General features: G+C 32.4%; 2 protein-coding genes across 4 annotated transcripts in view; one reads left to right on the top strand and one right to left on the bottom strand.

Moving 5' to 3' along the window:
• Nucleotides 1–10: 10 nt before the first annotated feature.
• LOC148614044 (uncharacterized) lies at nucleotides 11–10,808 on the top strand. The gene is made up of 5 exons (XM_088587838.1): nucleotides 11–90; nucleotides 3,678–3,858; nucleotides 5,325–5,504; nucleotides 6,532–6,635; nucleotides 8,195–10,808. Exons 1-5 carry the CDS (start codon nucleotides 71–73, stop codon nucleotides 8,361–8,363), a joined length of 654 nt encoding a protein of 217 aa, XP_088443964.1. The 5' UTR covers nucleotides 11–70; the 3' UTR covers nucleotides 8,364–10,808.
• Nucleotides 10,809–12,667: 1,859 nt separating this feature from the next.
• The window catches only part of LOC148614043 (WD repeat-containing protein 3-like), a 51,645-nt gene continuing 45,813 nt past the window's right edge, over nucleotides 12,668–18,499 (bottom strand). For all 3 annotated transcript variants that reach the window (XM_088587828.1, XM_088587826.1, XM_088587827.1), the window contains 7 exons: nucleotides 18,131–18,265; nucleotides 17,426–17,542; nucleotides 17,014–17,106; nucleotides 15,944–16,038; nucleotides 14,786–14,914; nucleotides 13,912–14,005; nucleotides 12,668–12,843 (listed from right to left, as the gene is read on the bottom strand). In XM_088587828.1, coding sequence (XP_088443954.1) covers nucleotides 12,691–12,843; nucleotides 13,912–14,005; nucleotides 14,786–14,914; nucleotides 15,944–16,038; nucleotides 17,014–17,106; nucleotides 17,426–17,542; nucleotides 18,131–18,265 — 816 coding nt within the window. In that variant the 3' untranslated portion in view covers nucleotides 12,668–12,690. The remainder of the gene's footprint in view (nucleotides 12,844–13,911; nucleotides 14,006–14,785; nucleotides 14,915–15,943; nucleotides 16,039–17,013; nucleotides 17,107–17,425; nucleotides 17,543–18,130; nucleotides 18,266–18,499) is intronic.

The following is an 18,499-nucleotide window of genomic DNA, read 5'->3' as shown; positions in this document are numbered from 1 at the left end:
ACCTCCCTTTGTGCAGGTGGATTTTACTTGAATTCGACACAACAAGAATTTGCCCCAGATTTCGGAAATTATGACAACAAAAGACGAAAGGTTTGTGGCGAAGTTGCACTACTAAGAAAAATTTTATAATTTTACATCAAAGAAACCCGGCTTTGTATGAATTGTACTTGGATATGTATCATTCGTTTTGCCAAAAATTGTGTATTAATTATGGCGAAAATGGCGGCAATAAATCGCTTTCGTCACGTAAACAAACGCTGCTCGCCACTCAGCAGGGCGAATTTGTCTTTCTTTGACAGAAAACAATCGGTATAGTCCTTTTTTAACAAAGGTTTCAACTCCTTCTTAGGGAATACTGAGGTAAAATTTGATGACGTAATAATATATGTTTTAAATAGTGGTTTAATGTGATTATTCCTAAAAAGTGTAAAAGTGTAAAGAAATTTTTTTTTATTAGTATCACATGTTAGTATGCCTTTGATGAAGTGATCCTAATCAAAGGGGTACCTCGACCTCGAATAACTCGTTATTAACAAAAAAAAAAGAAAAGAAAAACAGATAGAAAATATGATAACCAGGTGTTTACTGGTCAAGCAGTTGTTCTCACCAGCAAGTACTAAAAGAGAGACCGAGACAAGCTTTATTTAGAGTCGACAAAACATAAAACAATAAACATAAGCTCTTATGAGCTTTTGAACCGACAAACATAATATTTACAATCATACATAATCATGCAGGTAAGTAAAATGACATACATATACACACTGAAGACATTTAGACAAAAATATACACACAGAAGACATTTAGACAAACATAAAAACACAATCATATTAGTACTATGATACCAGAATATAAGCAGTTGAAGCATACAAACACTAAAAAAATATTAGTACTACTAGCTAAAGAATAAAATAATAAGCAGATAAGGAATAAAGCTATCATGCAACTAAAGCAAAGTAACTAAAATAATAAAACTGAACCAAAATAAAAAGTCTAGTATGTGTGGTTGGTATGCTGCATCAGTAAGAAAATTTTTGTCTGAATTTTTGCATACAAGTACATTCTTTACCATTCCAGAAAGATAATTGACTTTTGAACTGATTAAGATTTGAAATTTGCCTGAAATATTCTGGAAATGAATTCCAAAGAGCAGGTGCATCATACCTGAAAGATCTCATAGCTAGTAGTTATCACACCTGGAATGTGCAATAAATTTGTGTATCTAAAATTATACTTATGGTCTTTCTTTTCAACAAGATTTGATAAGACAGGAGGTGCTAAATTATTAGATATTTTAAATATTTCTATTGCCATTGTCCTTGTTCTTTTTATATACATAGTTTGCATTTTTGCCTTGATTATAAGATCTTCATATGTTGAAATATAGTCTTCTTAAACAAATCTGAGAGCCCTTTTCTGTATTTTTCACTTTTTTGAGTATCACCTTCTGAACAAGAATGCCATGATAGTGGGCAAAAGTTAAAATTTGACTTTATAAATGTGTGAAATATCGTTAGTCAATTTAATTTGCTTAAGTTTTTACCTATTCTTTTTAAAATATTTAACTGTTGCACTGCCTTTTTACACAAATTCTGTATATGGAAATTAAAATTTAGTCTATGTCTACTAATAATTTTACAGTTTCATCACAGCTTATTTTTGCAGATCCAATATCAAAAGTGGGTGTTTTATCAAAAGTCTTTCTGCCAACAGGTATGGCCTGAAACTTTTCAGGATTTGCCTGCATGCAATTAAAGTGAAACCAGTTTACCAAAATAGTACTTTCTGATTGTAGTACATCTATTACTTCATTAAAATTTGGCAAATGAAAAGATAATGTGTTGTCATCAGCATAGTTGTATAAATCTCCTTTTTGAATAAAATTGAAAATGTCATTTATACACACGTTGAACAGCAAAGGACCCAAAATTGATCCTTGTGGAACCCCCTTTTGAATTTCTGCCCAGCTACTGACACAACAGCCAATCATTTTTTGCTTACACCCTGACAAATATGATTGTAACATGTCAGTAGACTTTTTGTTGAAACCATATGCTGATAACTTACAAATTAAAATTTTATGCGGCAGATAGTCAAATGTACATAAAAAGAAGTAATTCTCACAAATCGATATTACCTTCTGCGAAACAAGTTTAAGCCCAAAATTTAAGAAAAAATGCGTGAGAGATTGCTGATATTTCTCTCAAATATGAGCTACATATACAACGATTTTCATTTAGGAGTAAAATTTTGGTCAGCAGATTGGCGAGTATTGCTTCTGTCTTGAAAACAGCAAGATCTACTGTCAGACCAGTATATCTGAAAACCCACAGGAACTTGTTTCAAGAAAAAAAATGGTGGTCACAAATTTTTATGTAAAGAAGAATCACAAATTTGTTTCTTTTTGTAATGAAGAGCAGGGGTCTGCATGTGTGGATCATACATCATAAAGGTCAGGTCAAGGGGCATTTACTAACTTATTCAAATCAACTCCACATTCTATATATGGTATTTTATTCTTTTTATAAATTTGACATTGTGATTTACTGTACACCCTAAAAATCTTGTGTATGCATTAAAAATTACTGTAGATTCATATTTTAATATATTGATTTTTAACCTATATGTACATGTACAATAAAATAAACACAACTGATTAATGGTCTGCTATGTAGGGGAATCAGGTGATAATTAAATGCACACATGATCAAGAAATTTACTTTTACACTTGAATCATGTTAAACACGAACAATAATGGTGGCCAATGACATTTGCCTTTCATCCATTCCTTAAGTACATGTAGGCAAGCATTTATAATCAGACATGTACATGTAATATTTTTTTGACATTTAACTGTAGAACATTCAGGCTACATGTATAGAAACAAAACATGTCTATCAATTGTTGTTGTAAATTGTTATCAGAGGCTTAATATTCAAATCATCAGAATGAGTTTAACTAAACCAACTATCGGAATAACTGCTTACAAAAGAAAGTAGCATTAAAAAAATTTCTATTGTTGCAAAGTCTCTTAGAAAGTTGAAGGCATACATGTATTATCATTAATAGTGAAAATCAGCTGAATACTGTATGTAAGCACTTATTTTTATAGTCAATTAACAATATTTGTGCTAACACATTTACAATAAATGTTTATGGCACGAAAAATAATGAACTACATTATATGACCATGGTGTGATGGCGGTATAAATGACTGCCAAAAATTTGCAATTGTATAACTGTATGGTAATGTTGTCATCAGTGTCATCCCCATCTGGGGGGTCTAATATATACAATCATTTTAGCATCAAATAGTCATATTGCCATAGAGATCCAATGAATATATCATTTATTCTATTGCATTTATGTCCATTTATAGTAGCCATAGATTAAATGCTCTTGCTGACCATACCCATGTTTTTTTACCAGAATATTATCATAATGAAGACTGCCAAGTTGGCATTGAATAAAAACATGATTTCAGCTTTTTACTGGTGATAAGGGACTAACCCAGTGTAAAGTTGTACATGTGCCAGTATATACATGTACAGTTAATATGAACTTTACATATAAGGTGTGTGATACATGAATTTTCTTCAATGTGTTCTTTTGTGAATCACCAATCCTGTCATATCCTTGCTTAAAAGTCTTATCTTACTGACAATTGTATATTTTAGAGCAACATCCCCACTTTCTGGATCATCACATGTAGAAGATAATTTATCTGATATTGACGAATTGGAAACTCCAAAAGTAGAACCAACAGAGGATAATATAACGTTTCAGATAATAGTTGGTGGGTCATTGAGAGGAAAGTGCAAACTAAAAGACAGTCTTGGTTACTCTTATACTTTGAAGGTACAATATCACATGTTAAAGATAGTACACATGTATGTAAGATTTGAGTATATATTTTTATAAGTAGCATCTATCAAATTTACATTTGATTCATTTTGATGATTTCAACGTTTTTTTTTAGACCTCTTCAAAATTTAATGACAATAAACCTTCAGGAAAATTATAGGTATTTAGGATTATTATGAGGAATGTTGTCTATACTTTATGAGTTACTTATGAAGTTTTAATTTAGTTCTCGTTCAATAATTTTTTTAATGAAATTATGAAATTACATATTTTGTGATGATTTTTGGTGTGTAAGTCTTGATGGATTACAGATCAAGCTTGCCTTTGTTTCCACCCATTAATTTAAAGTAAATCTTCAGACCTTGGGCTAACTTTACTTCATATTTGGCCGCCATTACTAAAAATAGAACATAGGGGTCAGACAGTAGTTTTTCGCATTTATCTCCAAAACCATTAGGTTTAGCCGAATTCTGATACAGGGTTAAAAGTGTTCAGCATGATGAGATCTATCTGTGGTCAAAATTTGGTGAAAATCTGTTGACCCATGTTGGAGTTATTGCCCTTTTTGGACATTTTTGTTTCTGATTTTAATGTTATTATTTTAAAAACTTTTCTCCTCAGAAACTACTTTACAGAATTCAATGAAAGTTGGTATTTTTGTTTTAAAGGGCATCCTTAACAAATTGATTGTTTGGATTCTGTTATAAAGCATGGCCGCTGTTACTAAAAATTGAACATTAGGGTCAGACAGTGGATTTTTGCATATATCTCCAAAATGGTTAGGTTTGACCAAAATCTGACAGGGGTAAAATTATTCAGCATGAAGAGATCTATCTGTGGTCAAATTTGGGTGAAAATTTGTTGACCTATGTTGGAGTTATTGCCCTTTTTGGACGTTTTTATCTGTTTATGATGTTATTACTTTAAAAAATCTCAGAAACTGCTTTACAGAATTCAATGTTCAAGTTGACATGTTTGTTTTATAGGGTATCCTTAATGAAATAACAGATTTTTGATTGCTGAAAAAACATGGCTGCAGTTTCTAAAAATTGAACAGTGGGGTCAGACAGCAGGTTTTTGCAATACATCTCCAAATCTGTTAGGTTTAGCCAATAGCTTTAAATTGCTGAAATGATTCTTATTATAAGGCTTAAAAATATGTTCAATGAATCAAATGGAGTCAAAATTGTCTGACAACTCCTTGTTAGAGTTATTGCCCTTAAAGGGCAAAAATCCAACCAGGTGAGCATTTCAGTCTCCTGGGAGCATCTTGTTTTTTATTAATATTTGTTCGTTCCTAGGTACATGTTAAAGGTTTTGAGTTGGATCTTTTTCAAGTATGTTTTTTTTGGGTTTTATTTTGGAAAGCTATATTCTTATAAGGAGCTACATGATGTTTGTTGTGTGGATTACTCTTACAATTTTTTCTTCCGGTAATCTGTATTTTTGTTTTGAAATAGTGTGAGAAGCCTCCAGACAAGGCTTGGTGGAGGTGTAGTAAGAGGACTAAAAACTTTCGTTGTGGTGCCTCAGTAAGTCAGGTTGGGGATACCTTCACCATTGGAAGGTACCCACATGAACACCCACCAGATCCAGAAGTTGAACCAACACCTAGAGCAAAGAAACGGAGGGCATTGAAGGTATTAAGTGCCTGAATTTTATACTGATTTTTACAGTTTTGAAATGAGACTCTGACTGTCATTCCTTTAGTAGCAGCCAAAAAATTAAGTAGCAGTTCAGCTAAGAATCATGCAAAATGTGATTCATGAGTAAAAAGCCTACTTATTTTTATTTTTGATATTTTGTTTGAATTGCCATGATAAACAGAGATAAACATTCATTTTTTTCATGTAACCTGTGCTCTTAGGAGATAAAAATAATATAGAATGCACTGTAGATTTCCTATCAGACAGATTAATTCAATAGCTAAATTGTCTGATAGGATGATTAAATCTCATTCTCATTTGTCCAGTTAACTACCTGAAAAAGTTCATTAGGTGATTGTCACTTAAAAAACATTTTAGGAAGACCTCTACTCCCAGTACACTGTAATTGTGTGCAGTGTAACTGAAAAAAGATAATGATGCATTTAGTACTTAGAGCTATTCCAGAAACAAATTCTAGGTGGAGGAGGGGTGTTTAAAGGCACTTTTAATTTGACCCTACAACCCATATAAATTTATTTACCAGGACACCCAAAGACTTACAGAATAGGAACTATATAAGATTCAACAATTTGGAAAAATGTCATACATGTATATCTGAATCTTTTTTTGTATGATTGCTGAAAAAACTCTTTTTATCCAGGAATAATTTGGACCAACACTGTAACTCTCTTTTCAGTAGTTGAGAAAAATGGTTCACTTTTGTAAGGGGGTAATCTACAAAAATTAATCTGTAATAATTATCGTGCTCGAGCAGAAAAAAGTGTTTCACACTTTTTAAAAAAAATAAAATTTGTAGTCACTGTTCTACACTTAGCACATTGTATTTAAAGGAACGGAGTGATAATTGGTTGCCTAAGAGTCAGAATAATGTGTCCAAATTGAGTGGCATATCTACCTGTGGGCTATTGCTACTGTAAGCACAATAAGAGCAGGTTCAGCGTGTCAGTCTAGTACATTAGAGGTTAAACCAGAATGAACCAATCTATATATATTTTTATAGAAAGCAATGTTAGAAGCTGCCGAAGCAGAAGCTGAAGAAATGATGATGCACAATGGTGACTCAGATCTGGACATGAGTGACATGGGAGGTGGTGATACGATGGAGTATGTATTGGAGTATGGATACCTTATTGAAAAAAAAAATTCATTTTAGTCCAAACTAACTCAATAAAACTTTATTTGGTAGTTACTTTCCATTGAGAGTTGTTCTCAAGGTCAGAAAATACCACTGCAGGGAATAAAATTCACATTAATGGGATATGTAGAGAAATATGACAAAATATGGATCTTCTTCAAACACCTTTTCCATTGATTGCAGTCATTTTGCTCATTGTTTTTGAATACCAGACCTTGCAACAAGCCTTGCATTGCCCACTAGGTGCCTGTGTAAATCTAATCATCCCAAAATTTTGTTTGCTAAACTTTGATAGAAATAATTAAAGTTAGTTTTCATCTTTAGCATTGTTTTTGTTTTCTATGAAAAACTTCAATTTCTGTTGTGTGAAAATCAGAAACCAAATTATTTTATACACATATTATTGATTGTCAATTTTTACTTGTAAGCTGAACAAACTTTTCTGGCCTCTGTATGCATTGTTTCGTTTTCACTTTAGTTTATTTAATGTTGCTGGAGCATATGAGGGCAACTGCATTGTTGTATTTCGCTGTACCTGTGTATAATGTTGTTTTGGGGCCAGCTGCAGCCTGCCCTGTGGTGTGAGGGTTTCCTCTTCATTCATTGAAGACCCATGAGTGGCCTTGATATTTTTTATCCTGGTGGCGTTGTTGCCTCTTTGACATATTCAACATATCCATTATTGTTATATTTCTACCTAAACTGAAGAAAATCTGAAAATTTCAAAAATACTAAGTTGGGATCTAGATTTTTTTATCCTATTTCTCTGCACCTTTGTATATTGTTTTATGGCCAGCTGCAGCCTGCTCTGTGGTGTGAGGGTTTCCTCTTCATTCATTGAAGACCCATGGGTGGCCTTGGACTGACATTTTTCATCCTGATGGGGTTGTTGTCTCTTTGACTAATTCACCATATCCATTCTTGTTATATTTCTACCTCATCTGAAGAAAATCTGGAAATTTCAAAAATACTAATATGGGATCCAGATTTTTTTCCTATCCCCCTTATGCATCAGGTGCTTTTAGTTTTACCTGTGTCTGTGTGTGCATACTTAATTTTTCGTTTACCAAACTTTGATACCGGTAGGAATGATTGAAATTTAGATTGCAATCTGTAATCTAGTAATTTCACTATTTTCAGTTTAAAAAACAAGTAAACCAGTTTATTGCACTAACTTCCTACTTAATCTTGAGAACAACTGTGTTATTAAAAAATACATGTACAGGGATGGGGATCTTGATTTTATAACCCCTTTTGTGCTTCAGATGCTTTAGGTTTGTGTCTATGTATACAACCTTAATTTTTGTTTGCTTAACCTATATGGGAATGATTGATATTTAACATGCCATACTTCTCGAGATTAACGGTTGCACACCCACTTCCTGTTTTTAGCTATCTGTTTGGATTTTAGTGTGCTTTGCAAATGTGCAGATCTTTTTAGCTAAAACCTAGAAACTGTTAAAGTACAAATTCATTTTAGAAAATCATCTTTAACTACATATTTTTGATACTATTTTTCTATCTTCAGTGATCCTAGTCAGATACTAATAAAAATAGAGAAAGAAAGACTACAAATTGATACTCAACGTCTTAAGGTGGAAAAAGAGAGACTTGAAGTGGCCAAGCAGATTCTGGAAGAACTTAAAAATCACAACTGTCGATGTACAAATCCTGCCATTAACCAAATGGTTATGTAGTCTTGTTTAATCTGGTTCCATTGTCTTTTTAAAAGCAGCTATTAAAAATACATTGTTATTGACCCAAGTTAAAAAAAATCATTTCATCTTATTTATGTTTTTTGAACTCTCTGTATATTTCACTAAAATGAGAAAGTAAAAAAGAGAGAGCAACTGAAGTAATGAATTAAGTATGGGTTATTTTTAAAAACCATGCAGGTCTCATAACAAAGATTCACTGGAAAAAATATCCCAGATTTTAAATGTGCTTAATTATACCCCTCACTTTGAAAATGATTTGGGACAAGTGGGCTCTTTATACAATATAGCTGAATATTTATATCAGTGTTTTTTCAGAATTGTTTTCCCTTCATAATGCATTAGCAAATGCTCAGATTGATATCTGAAAAAGAACAATGCCATCAGGGTTGTTATTTTTGTCCAATCCAAAACTGTTCTAAAATTTATGTTATTTTATTATGAATCACCCCTGCATGGTTTTTATAAACAACTGTATTAAATTGTATTTGGTCAAAATTTAAAAATTTCAACCTAGTTTTTCAGAGATGATTCAATTTTTCAGTGTAATGACTTCATTAACTATAATTTTTTTTCTGTTTTCATGGTCAAATATGTGATTTTTTAGGCCCTGAACATTTTTAACAGGAATTCAATATTAATCAAGCTAATAAAACATTAAGGTTTAAGGATTTATTTTGTAGATCTATTTTATGTATTGTTTTGTTAGGTCTTAGTAAAGTTTAAAACAAACATATAGTTAAGACATGTATCATCCTTCGTGTGTATTTATTTAGTCAGCAATGAAATGTGAATTTATTAATTTGTGAAAATATAAATTGAAGGAGGATCTTGCCCATGACCTTTGAATTCATAATTTTGTTGCTGTATCAATTTTCCTAGTCTAATATGTTACACTATACTTCAGAAGTTAATTTATTGTGGCTGGTTAGAAATTATGACCGGTTAGGAGTTGTGACCTTTACCTTTTGAATTTTTTCTTTAAAAGGATAGTTAATATTTATGTGCCGCTATGTAAGTACCTCAAAATTTACTTAAAAATTGCAATAATGGAGACAGTAATTTGTTTTATAGTCTAAAAACGAAGCATGAAGAATTTTGTTCCTGTTTTAAAATGCATTTAATTGTGAATTACAGAACATCATTTCACAAGGTGAAGAGATTTTAGTCTTTAAACTCTAATACAAATGTATGTATTTTGAATCCTTCAAGCCAAAGATTACCTGAAACTTGTGAACAATTCTTTCAGTCATTTGGTCTCTCAGTGTTTGATCCGACAGGCTTTGGGTCTGTCTATCATTTTGTTGGACAGTCTTCTACATTGTGGTGGTCCAAATTTTTTTTTATCACGGCTTGTTAATTTATGGCATTTACCATCAGAGTCATTTGATGTGATGAGGTAATTGAATTGTCCAACAGAAAAAAATAAGTGGTATGAACAGACAAAGATGTCTACAATGACATGACTGTTCCACAATTGTTCAGTTCGGCACAATCATGTCTTTGTTTATGTCCATTATATATATATTTTACCATCATTGTATTCAAGTTACAAACTTAAGACCATGAAAAGAAATTAAACTATTTTACCATAAGTGTCAGTGTATCATGAGCCCATGTGGAAGGCTTATGCATAAAATTCATATAAAATTCAAGTTTCACTATATATATCTATAGGTTATGCAAGTCTCGTCATGTGACCCTGTGATTTCACAAGAATGGGTCCTAGTCTACCATTCAAAAGCATTGAAATTTGTCATTTAGAGAGTATTAAGGGCGAAAAAATTTGTGTAAAAAATACCGATAAAACTGAAAAATAACTATTTGTACATGATAAATGTAGTAAGAAAATACATAAACTAGAAGATTTTGCATTGTTATGCAGCGTTTCGAGTACCCAGATGTAAACAATAAAATACAGATCGGTCTTCAGTTTTCAATACGTTCTACATCGGAAATTACGGTAAAGAAAATGAAACTAGAACAAAACTTACATACCCTATTGTAAACATGCATGCTTTGAATTTATCAAATTTTCGACCAATTCATATCAAAGCATTCAATTTTGGCTGGGTTGCAATTGGGTAAATCAGCTTCTAGAGTGGTGAATATTGGTTGGGTTGGGAAAATGATTTTGTAACATATTTCTCACAACTATAAATCACAGCCACTCGATATTTTGTGTGCAACTTCAGTATGGGGTACTTTATCATGGGATATGACTGAAGGTCTGTTGCACTTTTACTTCCTGTTAATGTCTTTGACCCATTTTTTTCATGATATTGTGTACTACATCAATCAACATACAGTTTAATGAAATATTTCTAAATCATTGTACATATAATGTCAAGTAGTGTTAGAGACATTGTTATACTGTTACATTTTGTGTTCATTTCTGATGAAAATAAATACTTTATCATGCAATTATATTCTCTCAGTTTTTTCCTTCTTTGGATATGTACAAACAGTGATATGAAAATTCAAAATTAAAAAATCCCTTCCATTGTTATAGGCACCCCTTAGATTAGTTGACTAATTTGTTGCACCTATTTCACCACAAATTTGCTGACCAATTGGGTGTGGCCATAAAGACATTCATTCCATTCCTCTTTGCTATTATACTGGATAATGAGAAACTCAACTTGGGTGTTCCTAAAAAAGCAGGGTACTTACCCTACCAGTGCACTTGGTCCATACTCCTAGATTTATGTAGAAGTCCAGATTGCTTTTTCACTTTAATTCTTATGCTGGTTTTCATTTGATTACTGTATTTTGTTTGTATCATTTTTTCTTGTTTGATTAAGTTGTCTGGGTTGACCACCTCAAGGTGAATTGTCACCTACAATGGTTGGTAGACATTTGGCCTTTATCTTAAGATTTGAAAGAATAATCAAGGGAACCAAGGTTGTAGCAGGAATCAAAAGAATGTAATCTAGGGACAAAGACCAGACATGGAAAACAGACATACACAACAAAGAACATAAAGTAACTAAAATCATACATACAAAGTAACAAAAGCAAATGAGCAACTCGAACTCCACTAAAAGCTGGGAGCATTGACCAGGTGCAATGGTAGGGTAAGTGTCCTCTGCTGTTTTTCTAGAAACACCCGCCAAGTGGCTTATAAAAAGTCAAGTCCGGGGTAGACAAATGAGGAAAGGAAAACTATGACACACTGAATAAATCAGTTTTCATGGTGCAGATGGATACACCATAACAATCCATGAGTTCATGACGACGACCATAAAACTTCTGCAGTGATAGCTTCAATCTTGTAGCAACACAACCCTGTTCCAGAAGCCTATTTGTTGAAATTCTAGAGCGATACAAAAAGTCTGAGTAGTTTCGGCAAGCTATTTAGTCATAAGGCAGTTACTTCATTCATTTTTGGCTGAGAATGACTAATTGACCAGCCAATGGTTTGTAAGTCTGGCAAACTACACCAAATTTATTGTGTTAACAGAAGCATCAGGTGGCAGGTAGGCATGTCATCCTTTGACACATTATTTTGACCCCAAGCAAACAAGCCATAACTCTTTCTCCCATATGCTGCATGCATGATGAAGAATCATTGACTACCAATTTTAAAGTCTTTGGTGTGACTTAACACACGATCTCCTGCTCCTGAGGCAAGAATGCTACCAAAAGTCTATCAAGACATTGATTTTAAAGATGCAAAGGCTGTAATTTTTTGGCATTTCATTATAGGGTTTTGATAGCTGGCATTTTGTCCAACATTAATCAGACTGTTCTTACAAACTGTTATCCACAAGTTTAAACATAAGGTAAAACAAACAGAGATGTATTGATTTCTGTTTCTATGATATCTAGTCATCAACTTGTTCATGATGATGAGGGTCATATGGCAATATATGGACCAGTTAATTTGCCCAAAAATGTTTTCTGGACTGTAGCATAGCTGAGGTTCATTAAATCTTTTTGGGGCAACCATTTGGTCCAGATATTTTCACTGTGTACTAATTTTTGCTATTTTTGTGGTGAACTGAAAACTGCTAAAAAAAGTACCCATAAAATTGATTTTGAACACTGAATAAAGGGAATCATTTCTTCAAAGCACTAAAATTATTAGCCCTGCAAAAAATTAGCAACCATTTAGTATTGCAATTTGACCCTAAGTATCATGACCATTTGCTATATTTTACTTTTCAATGTAGATTACATTGGAGTATTCATGTGGAAGAGTACAGAAATACATACATCACTGAAAGGCTTGAATAACCACTATATGATGTTGATAGAAATGGTAGAAACAGCAAACAGCTACATAAGATTATGTAGAACAATAACATTAAACTTTAATTGACAAAATAGCCTTTTTCTTTTCCTTCTTTTTCTTCTCTTTGAATCGTCCACTAGCATCCATGAAGAATTGCACTTCTTCTGAATCTTCTATATGTCTCTTCAGAAAATTTAATCCAGCTAAGTTAAACCCTATCTCATCCTACAAAAATATTATGTACATCAACTGATATTTAATGATATAAATAAGAGGTCCTAAAAAAGTACACTACTTTTCAATCAAAAAATTCCAGTTTAAATGTAACTTGAAGTCATGGATTTTAAGAAAAATCTCTTCCTCAGATTCTTTTTTTGCCCTCCCCCAAAATACATTATGTAGCAAAGAAGAAAACTGTGAGACAATGCCCAGTAGTGATGCCTCCCCATCCAAAGTTATAAAACAAGAAGTTGTTGTTGCCCAAGCTAGAAATCCAACTGCACAATATGGTGACCTATATCAAGCTTGTTTTAAAGTATCAAGTACTTGTATTAACCAGCCTTCCTTTAGTGATAAGGCATCTTATAGTACATATCAGAGAGCCACTCACTTATAGTAATGTTTTGTCTCATATCTGAAAAATGCTAGTTTCTTACCCTGCCTCTAATTTCTAATCTCTAAATATCTAAAATAGGAGGTGTTCAATGGGAACATGCCATAATGTTTCTGTGAAAGTTTCTTCCAATTCCATTCAGTATAGTAGGAGGAGTAATGGATAAGAGATGGGTCCTATATTCATAAAAAACAATGTCCATGTTTTGATAAGTGAAACCCCCAAATGGATTTTGGTCAAAACCTAAAATAAGAGGTGCAAAATGGGAACATGTAATAAAGATTTAGTGAAAGTTTCATTCAGTGGTACAGAAGGAGTAACAGATAAGAGATGGGACCCCTTGTGTAATGGAAGGAAGTACAGACAGACAAACATTAAACTACATACCCCCACTTTGTAAGTGGGGGTATAATAAAATAAGTAAAACCCAAAGATTTTGTATGGAAAAAAAGAAAAAAACTGTTCCTAACTTATGTAACTATGACATTTGTTACACTTACTTTCCAAGACAAACATCAAAACTAAGGCTTCGTCTACTCAGTTCATGAAATGGAATATTGTGTAAACTAATCACTAATTATGTCAAAGATACATAACATTTGAAGCTTAGCTTCTAAAAATTAACAGACTTGATGCTCCATTGTAAAATTTGTAGTTTTGTTTTTTTATATAAACCTTACCCTTAATTTATTGACTTGATGAACAGTCTTGGTTCTAAGTCTATCTATGACAGGCATCAATATTTGATTAGATGTAACCTGTCCATGGTGTACTCTAAAATGGCACAAATACAAGTACATGTAAAGTAACAATGTCACAAAAATGTATATATATATGTCAATGATGTAATCTGAAATGACATACATTGTAGTTACAATAATATTCAGGAATCAACACATATCAAAGTTTAAGGGAGGGGCAAACCAACAAATGTCCCATGTTCATACTTATAGTAATCAAGCTTTTCATACATTTTGGAGGACCATAAATCTGATTTTTATAGACTTAGCTCATACTTTGCTGCAAAAGAAAAAAAAAATTGCACTTCATACATGTTAATTACTTGTATTTTGTCATAAATATGATTTTATTAACAACTTTCTAAAATTTAAGGGTGGGGCTAGCAAATTTAAGGATGGGACAGCCCCACCCTTGAATGGCCTATAGTGAAACCAGATATTAATACATGTCAGTGTATCAATATGAATTAAAAAAAACAAAAAACAAATCACATAATAGTTGTAAATATCTGTATAATGTAAATAACTTGTTTAAAGTAGTAGCCTTATACAGTGGTTTAAAAACATCTTCAAACATGCTTTTAAAAACAGATCTTTGTAACATTACTTTAATTAGTTAACATTGTTTTTTTTACCTTGGAAATTGCTGTAAATACTTCTTAATCATTTTTTTGTGCCAAATAATTCAGCAACTTTTATGTGGATGGTCCTGAGTTTGAAACATACTAATCTGTTAAATGAACTTTGAAGCAATTTAGCCTGTTGTGCAACCATTTTATTTTCACACGTATGTCAACTTTTAATTCAAACACACCTCAATAAGAAGAATAGACATCTACAGGACAACTCTATTTCCCACCCGGAGTCAATAAAAACTTCCAAAACCTTTAACATATCTGTTACATATGAGAAAGGTAGCACCAGCAAGGCTTCTTCTAGTTCACTGAAAAGAGCATGCGAACGAGTTAGTACAGTGTTTCATAATATGATATTAATGCCAGTGAATGCTTTTTTTAGATCTCTTAATGAAATCTGTGTTGTTGTGTCAAGATTGAAATGCACAGTGTTGTCATTTTTTGTCATGTGACCAATGAGAATTTCTGAGATTTCTAGCAATATGATAGATCACATTACAGATTTTTTTCCATAAAACATGAATACCAGTTCGACATCGCTACCTTACTTGATAGCTTTGCCAACAAAATATAATACATTCTATGAAACTTAAAGAAAAAAGCGACCCTTATTCTAATATAGACTTATAAATCTTACCATAAAATTCATTTGAAGGTATAGGTAAATAAAACAGCATTGTGAATGCTTAAATACCTGCCTTTATACAAATCAGACAGCTGATGATTCAGGTATATCAAAAACCTACCTTAAATTCATTTTAATCACTTATTCAGAAACCTGTTTCAGACTTCATAACTAGTCTTAGATTTTCATTCGGTTGTACCACTTTTGTGCTTAAAATTATATACTTGAAGTTTCTTCATTAAATTAGCACTTTGCAAGAGTTATCCTTCTTGATTTGCTTTGATTTGATTGCTTTTGGCGTGAGATGAATGTATAGTTTTCTCAAAAATACAGATCTGAACATGGAAAAGACTACTATTAAGCAAAAATACACCCAGCACATGTCCCCCTCCCACCACTCCCACCTAAAATTGGAAAAAAATGTTTGTGCATGAAATGTGGATTTCTCAAAAATTTTACTTCCAATACCTTTTATTCTACTAGTGCCACCCCCCCCCCACCCCCCAACCTGAAATCCTGGAACAGCCCCTGTAAAACTACTACCAACATATACCCTATCTATATAAAGCCACATACCAATTGGAAGTATATCCATTCATTGAATCAAAATAATTGGAGTAGTGGACAAGGTTATTCCAATATACAACTCACTTGACGAGTGGGATATAATAACAGCAAACATTAGTAATAATAAAATGACAATAAACTTTACCTTGACCTGACTTTTTTCAACATTTCTAACATAAATCTTGCAGGTGTTGAACACTTGTAGGCTATCAACATGGGATGGAGGGCTGGTGGGGGCAACTGAAACAATTATAAATATGTATATTGTAGAAAAATTTGCTAGAAATCAGTGAGTTTAGATAGCCATTGTTATTGTAATATGATATATGTATAATGACTTTTTATTTCTATAGAATATGCATCTTGCAAGTTTATACCTGTTTAAACAGTAAAAGTATAGATAGATTCCATCCATTTTTTATGAAACCATTTATCTACATTAAAGTTATTGCTTTAAATGAATACAGTGGAAATTGTCTAACCCTAATGCTGTCTAAAACAACTCATCTTCTTGAGTCCCAATTTGTCTTCAATCTGTGTAAACTGAACACTTGGGCATATCTTTTAACCTTTTAAATGCTCAAGGAGGGAGATCTCCCTCTTTGCATCTTTTCTAAGAGGAAGATTTAGCGTGATAACCATTTTTTTTTTTTTGGAGAAAGAAAGGATCATTTTGCTAGAAATCCCAAGTACAAAGATTGGACACAGATATAAAATCTCTGATAATCTCTTTAATCCACTCGCGATTTCTAATCAAAATTTGAGCAATAAGTACATCAAATTTGATTGTTTTGCAGTGATGCCATGTGGGAGACTTTCTTAAAGAGAAGGATTGACCCAAAAATTGGGAGGGTTAACAGGTATGCTTGGGGAATACCTGAAAATGAACACATCTTTCAGTCTGGCAGGGGTTCAGTTTAGAATAGTTTCATTTTATTTAGAACTCAAAATATAAAACTTCATAATTTCTTGATTATAATACCCACCCTAGTCCCTTCAGGCAGTACCTCATTACCGATTTTTATTGCCATGTCCATAAAATAAAAAAAAGCTCCTTTCTCATTTTTTCTGGCTATGTACAATGTAAAAAGTATCTTCATCACTTTTTTATGATGGCAATAAAAAGGAAAAAAAAAGAAATGCCATCCTCTTTCATTGATATTCACAAAAATGGTCTGAGAGCCAAGAAATTTAACTATAAATGGCCTAACTAACCTCTTTCCCTTTAGCCTTACACTCCTGGGCATGCTGCTCAAGTTTGGCTGATTCTTCTTTGTACAGATCTAAAGATTCCATTATTTTTTCAGCCTGTAATAAACATTTTTAATACAAGATTAGTTCTGTAAATTTCTAAAATATCTGATCTGACAATTGGTGTTAGAATAACAAGTATCGATACAGTTATTACCACTTGGTTGCCATGGTAATTATCAGATTCAATGATTTGATACATAGTTTCTAATAAGGGTATTACCTTAGTTTATAATAAAAAAAAGTGTGGAATAGTAAATGGACTGTAAAAAGGACATCCCCATCACCATATACCACAATTCTTTAAACTACCGGGCATTAAAAACTGCTTATATAAAGCAAAATCAAATACACTGTACAAATCAATAGAACCTACTCCTTTTACTGTTTCAATGCTCTTCTTCCCTGCAAGACCAACTTCTGTGTTGGTTTCCCCTGCTACTACTGGTTCCCCGGACTGGGCCACAGACTCTTCAAATTCTTCTTCACGTTCCTACAATATCATACTTCTATTTAAGACATACGGACTAACCTTTCACCAGTGACCTCCAAATGGAGAGCAAAGTCATCAGATAAGACAGGTGTTCTTAATAAACAGGTTGATTTTACATACAAAGCACTACATAGGAGTAATTTAATCACAGTCTTTTAAGACAGGTTATTTCTAAATATAGGTAGTTCTTAAGACAGGTTTGGCTATAGTTAGTCTGAAATACTAGGACCTTGAATACACATTTTTATCAGTAAAGCAGAAAAAGTTAGAGATACTCGTAAGAGTAAAAGATCAAAGAAGATTATTGACTGTGTTGAATGTAAGATTTTACTAATAATACCATACAAGATTTTACTAAACCAACAAAAAATTGGAAATCGACAAAATTGGAGGAATATATACAGTCAAATAAAAAAAAAAAAAAAACAATTATGTCTATACTACATATGTACAAACATGTTTGCAGGAGATATAGTTTTCACAAAAACTTGGCAAATCCTACTAATTACTAAATGGTATTTTAAAAAAGAATATGTATAGCATAAAGAAAGTTAATTAAAATTATTGTTAATTATTGAAAAACCATACCATTTCTCTCTCTTCCTCAAGAACTAATGGTTCTTTCGTTCTCTCCCATAATCTGAGAGATTTATCATGTGACCCAGACACCATAAAATGCCCTGTACTACACACAGCTATACTCCACACTTCAGCATGGTGACCCTGTCGTAAAATATAACCACAAGACAGTCATGTGATAACATAGTAAGTCATGTGACAAAAATCTAATGAAATAAAACATACATGTGCCAGTAATGGGGAAATTATGTCAATATGTTTATTATTGTAGAAAGCATGTTAGGTTTGTATACATTTTTTTTTTCAATATTGAAAATCAAAATACAATTTGGTATAAAATTTAGATTATCAAAATTATAGAGTTTACACAATTTTCTG

Source organism: Perna viridis, chromosome 6 (genome assembly GCF_037379345.1).
Source record: "Perna viridis isolate PV_CMFRI_1.1 ecotype Kerala chromosome 6, ASM3737934v1, whole genome shotgun sequence".
Lineage (NCBI taxonomy): Eukaryota > Metazoa > Mollusca > Bivalvia > Mytilida > Mytilidae > Perna > Perna viridis.
The sequence above is the reverse complement of the archived record's forward strand: the minus strand, read 5'-3'. Positions and strand labels throughout refer to the sequence as shown.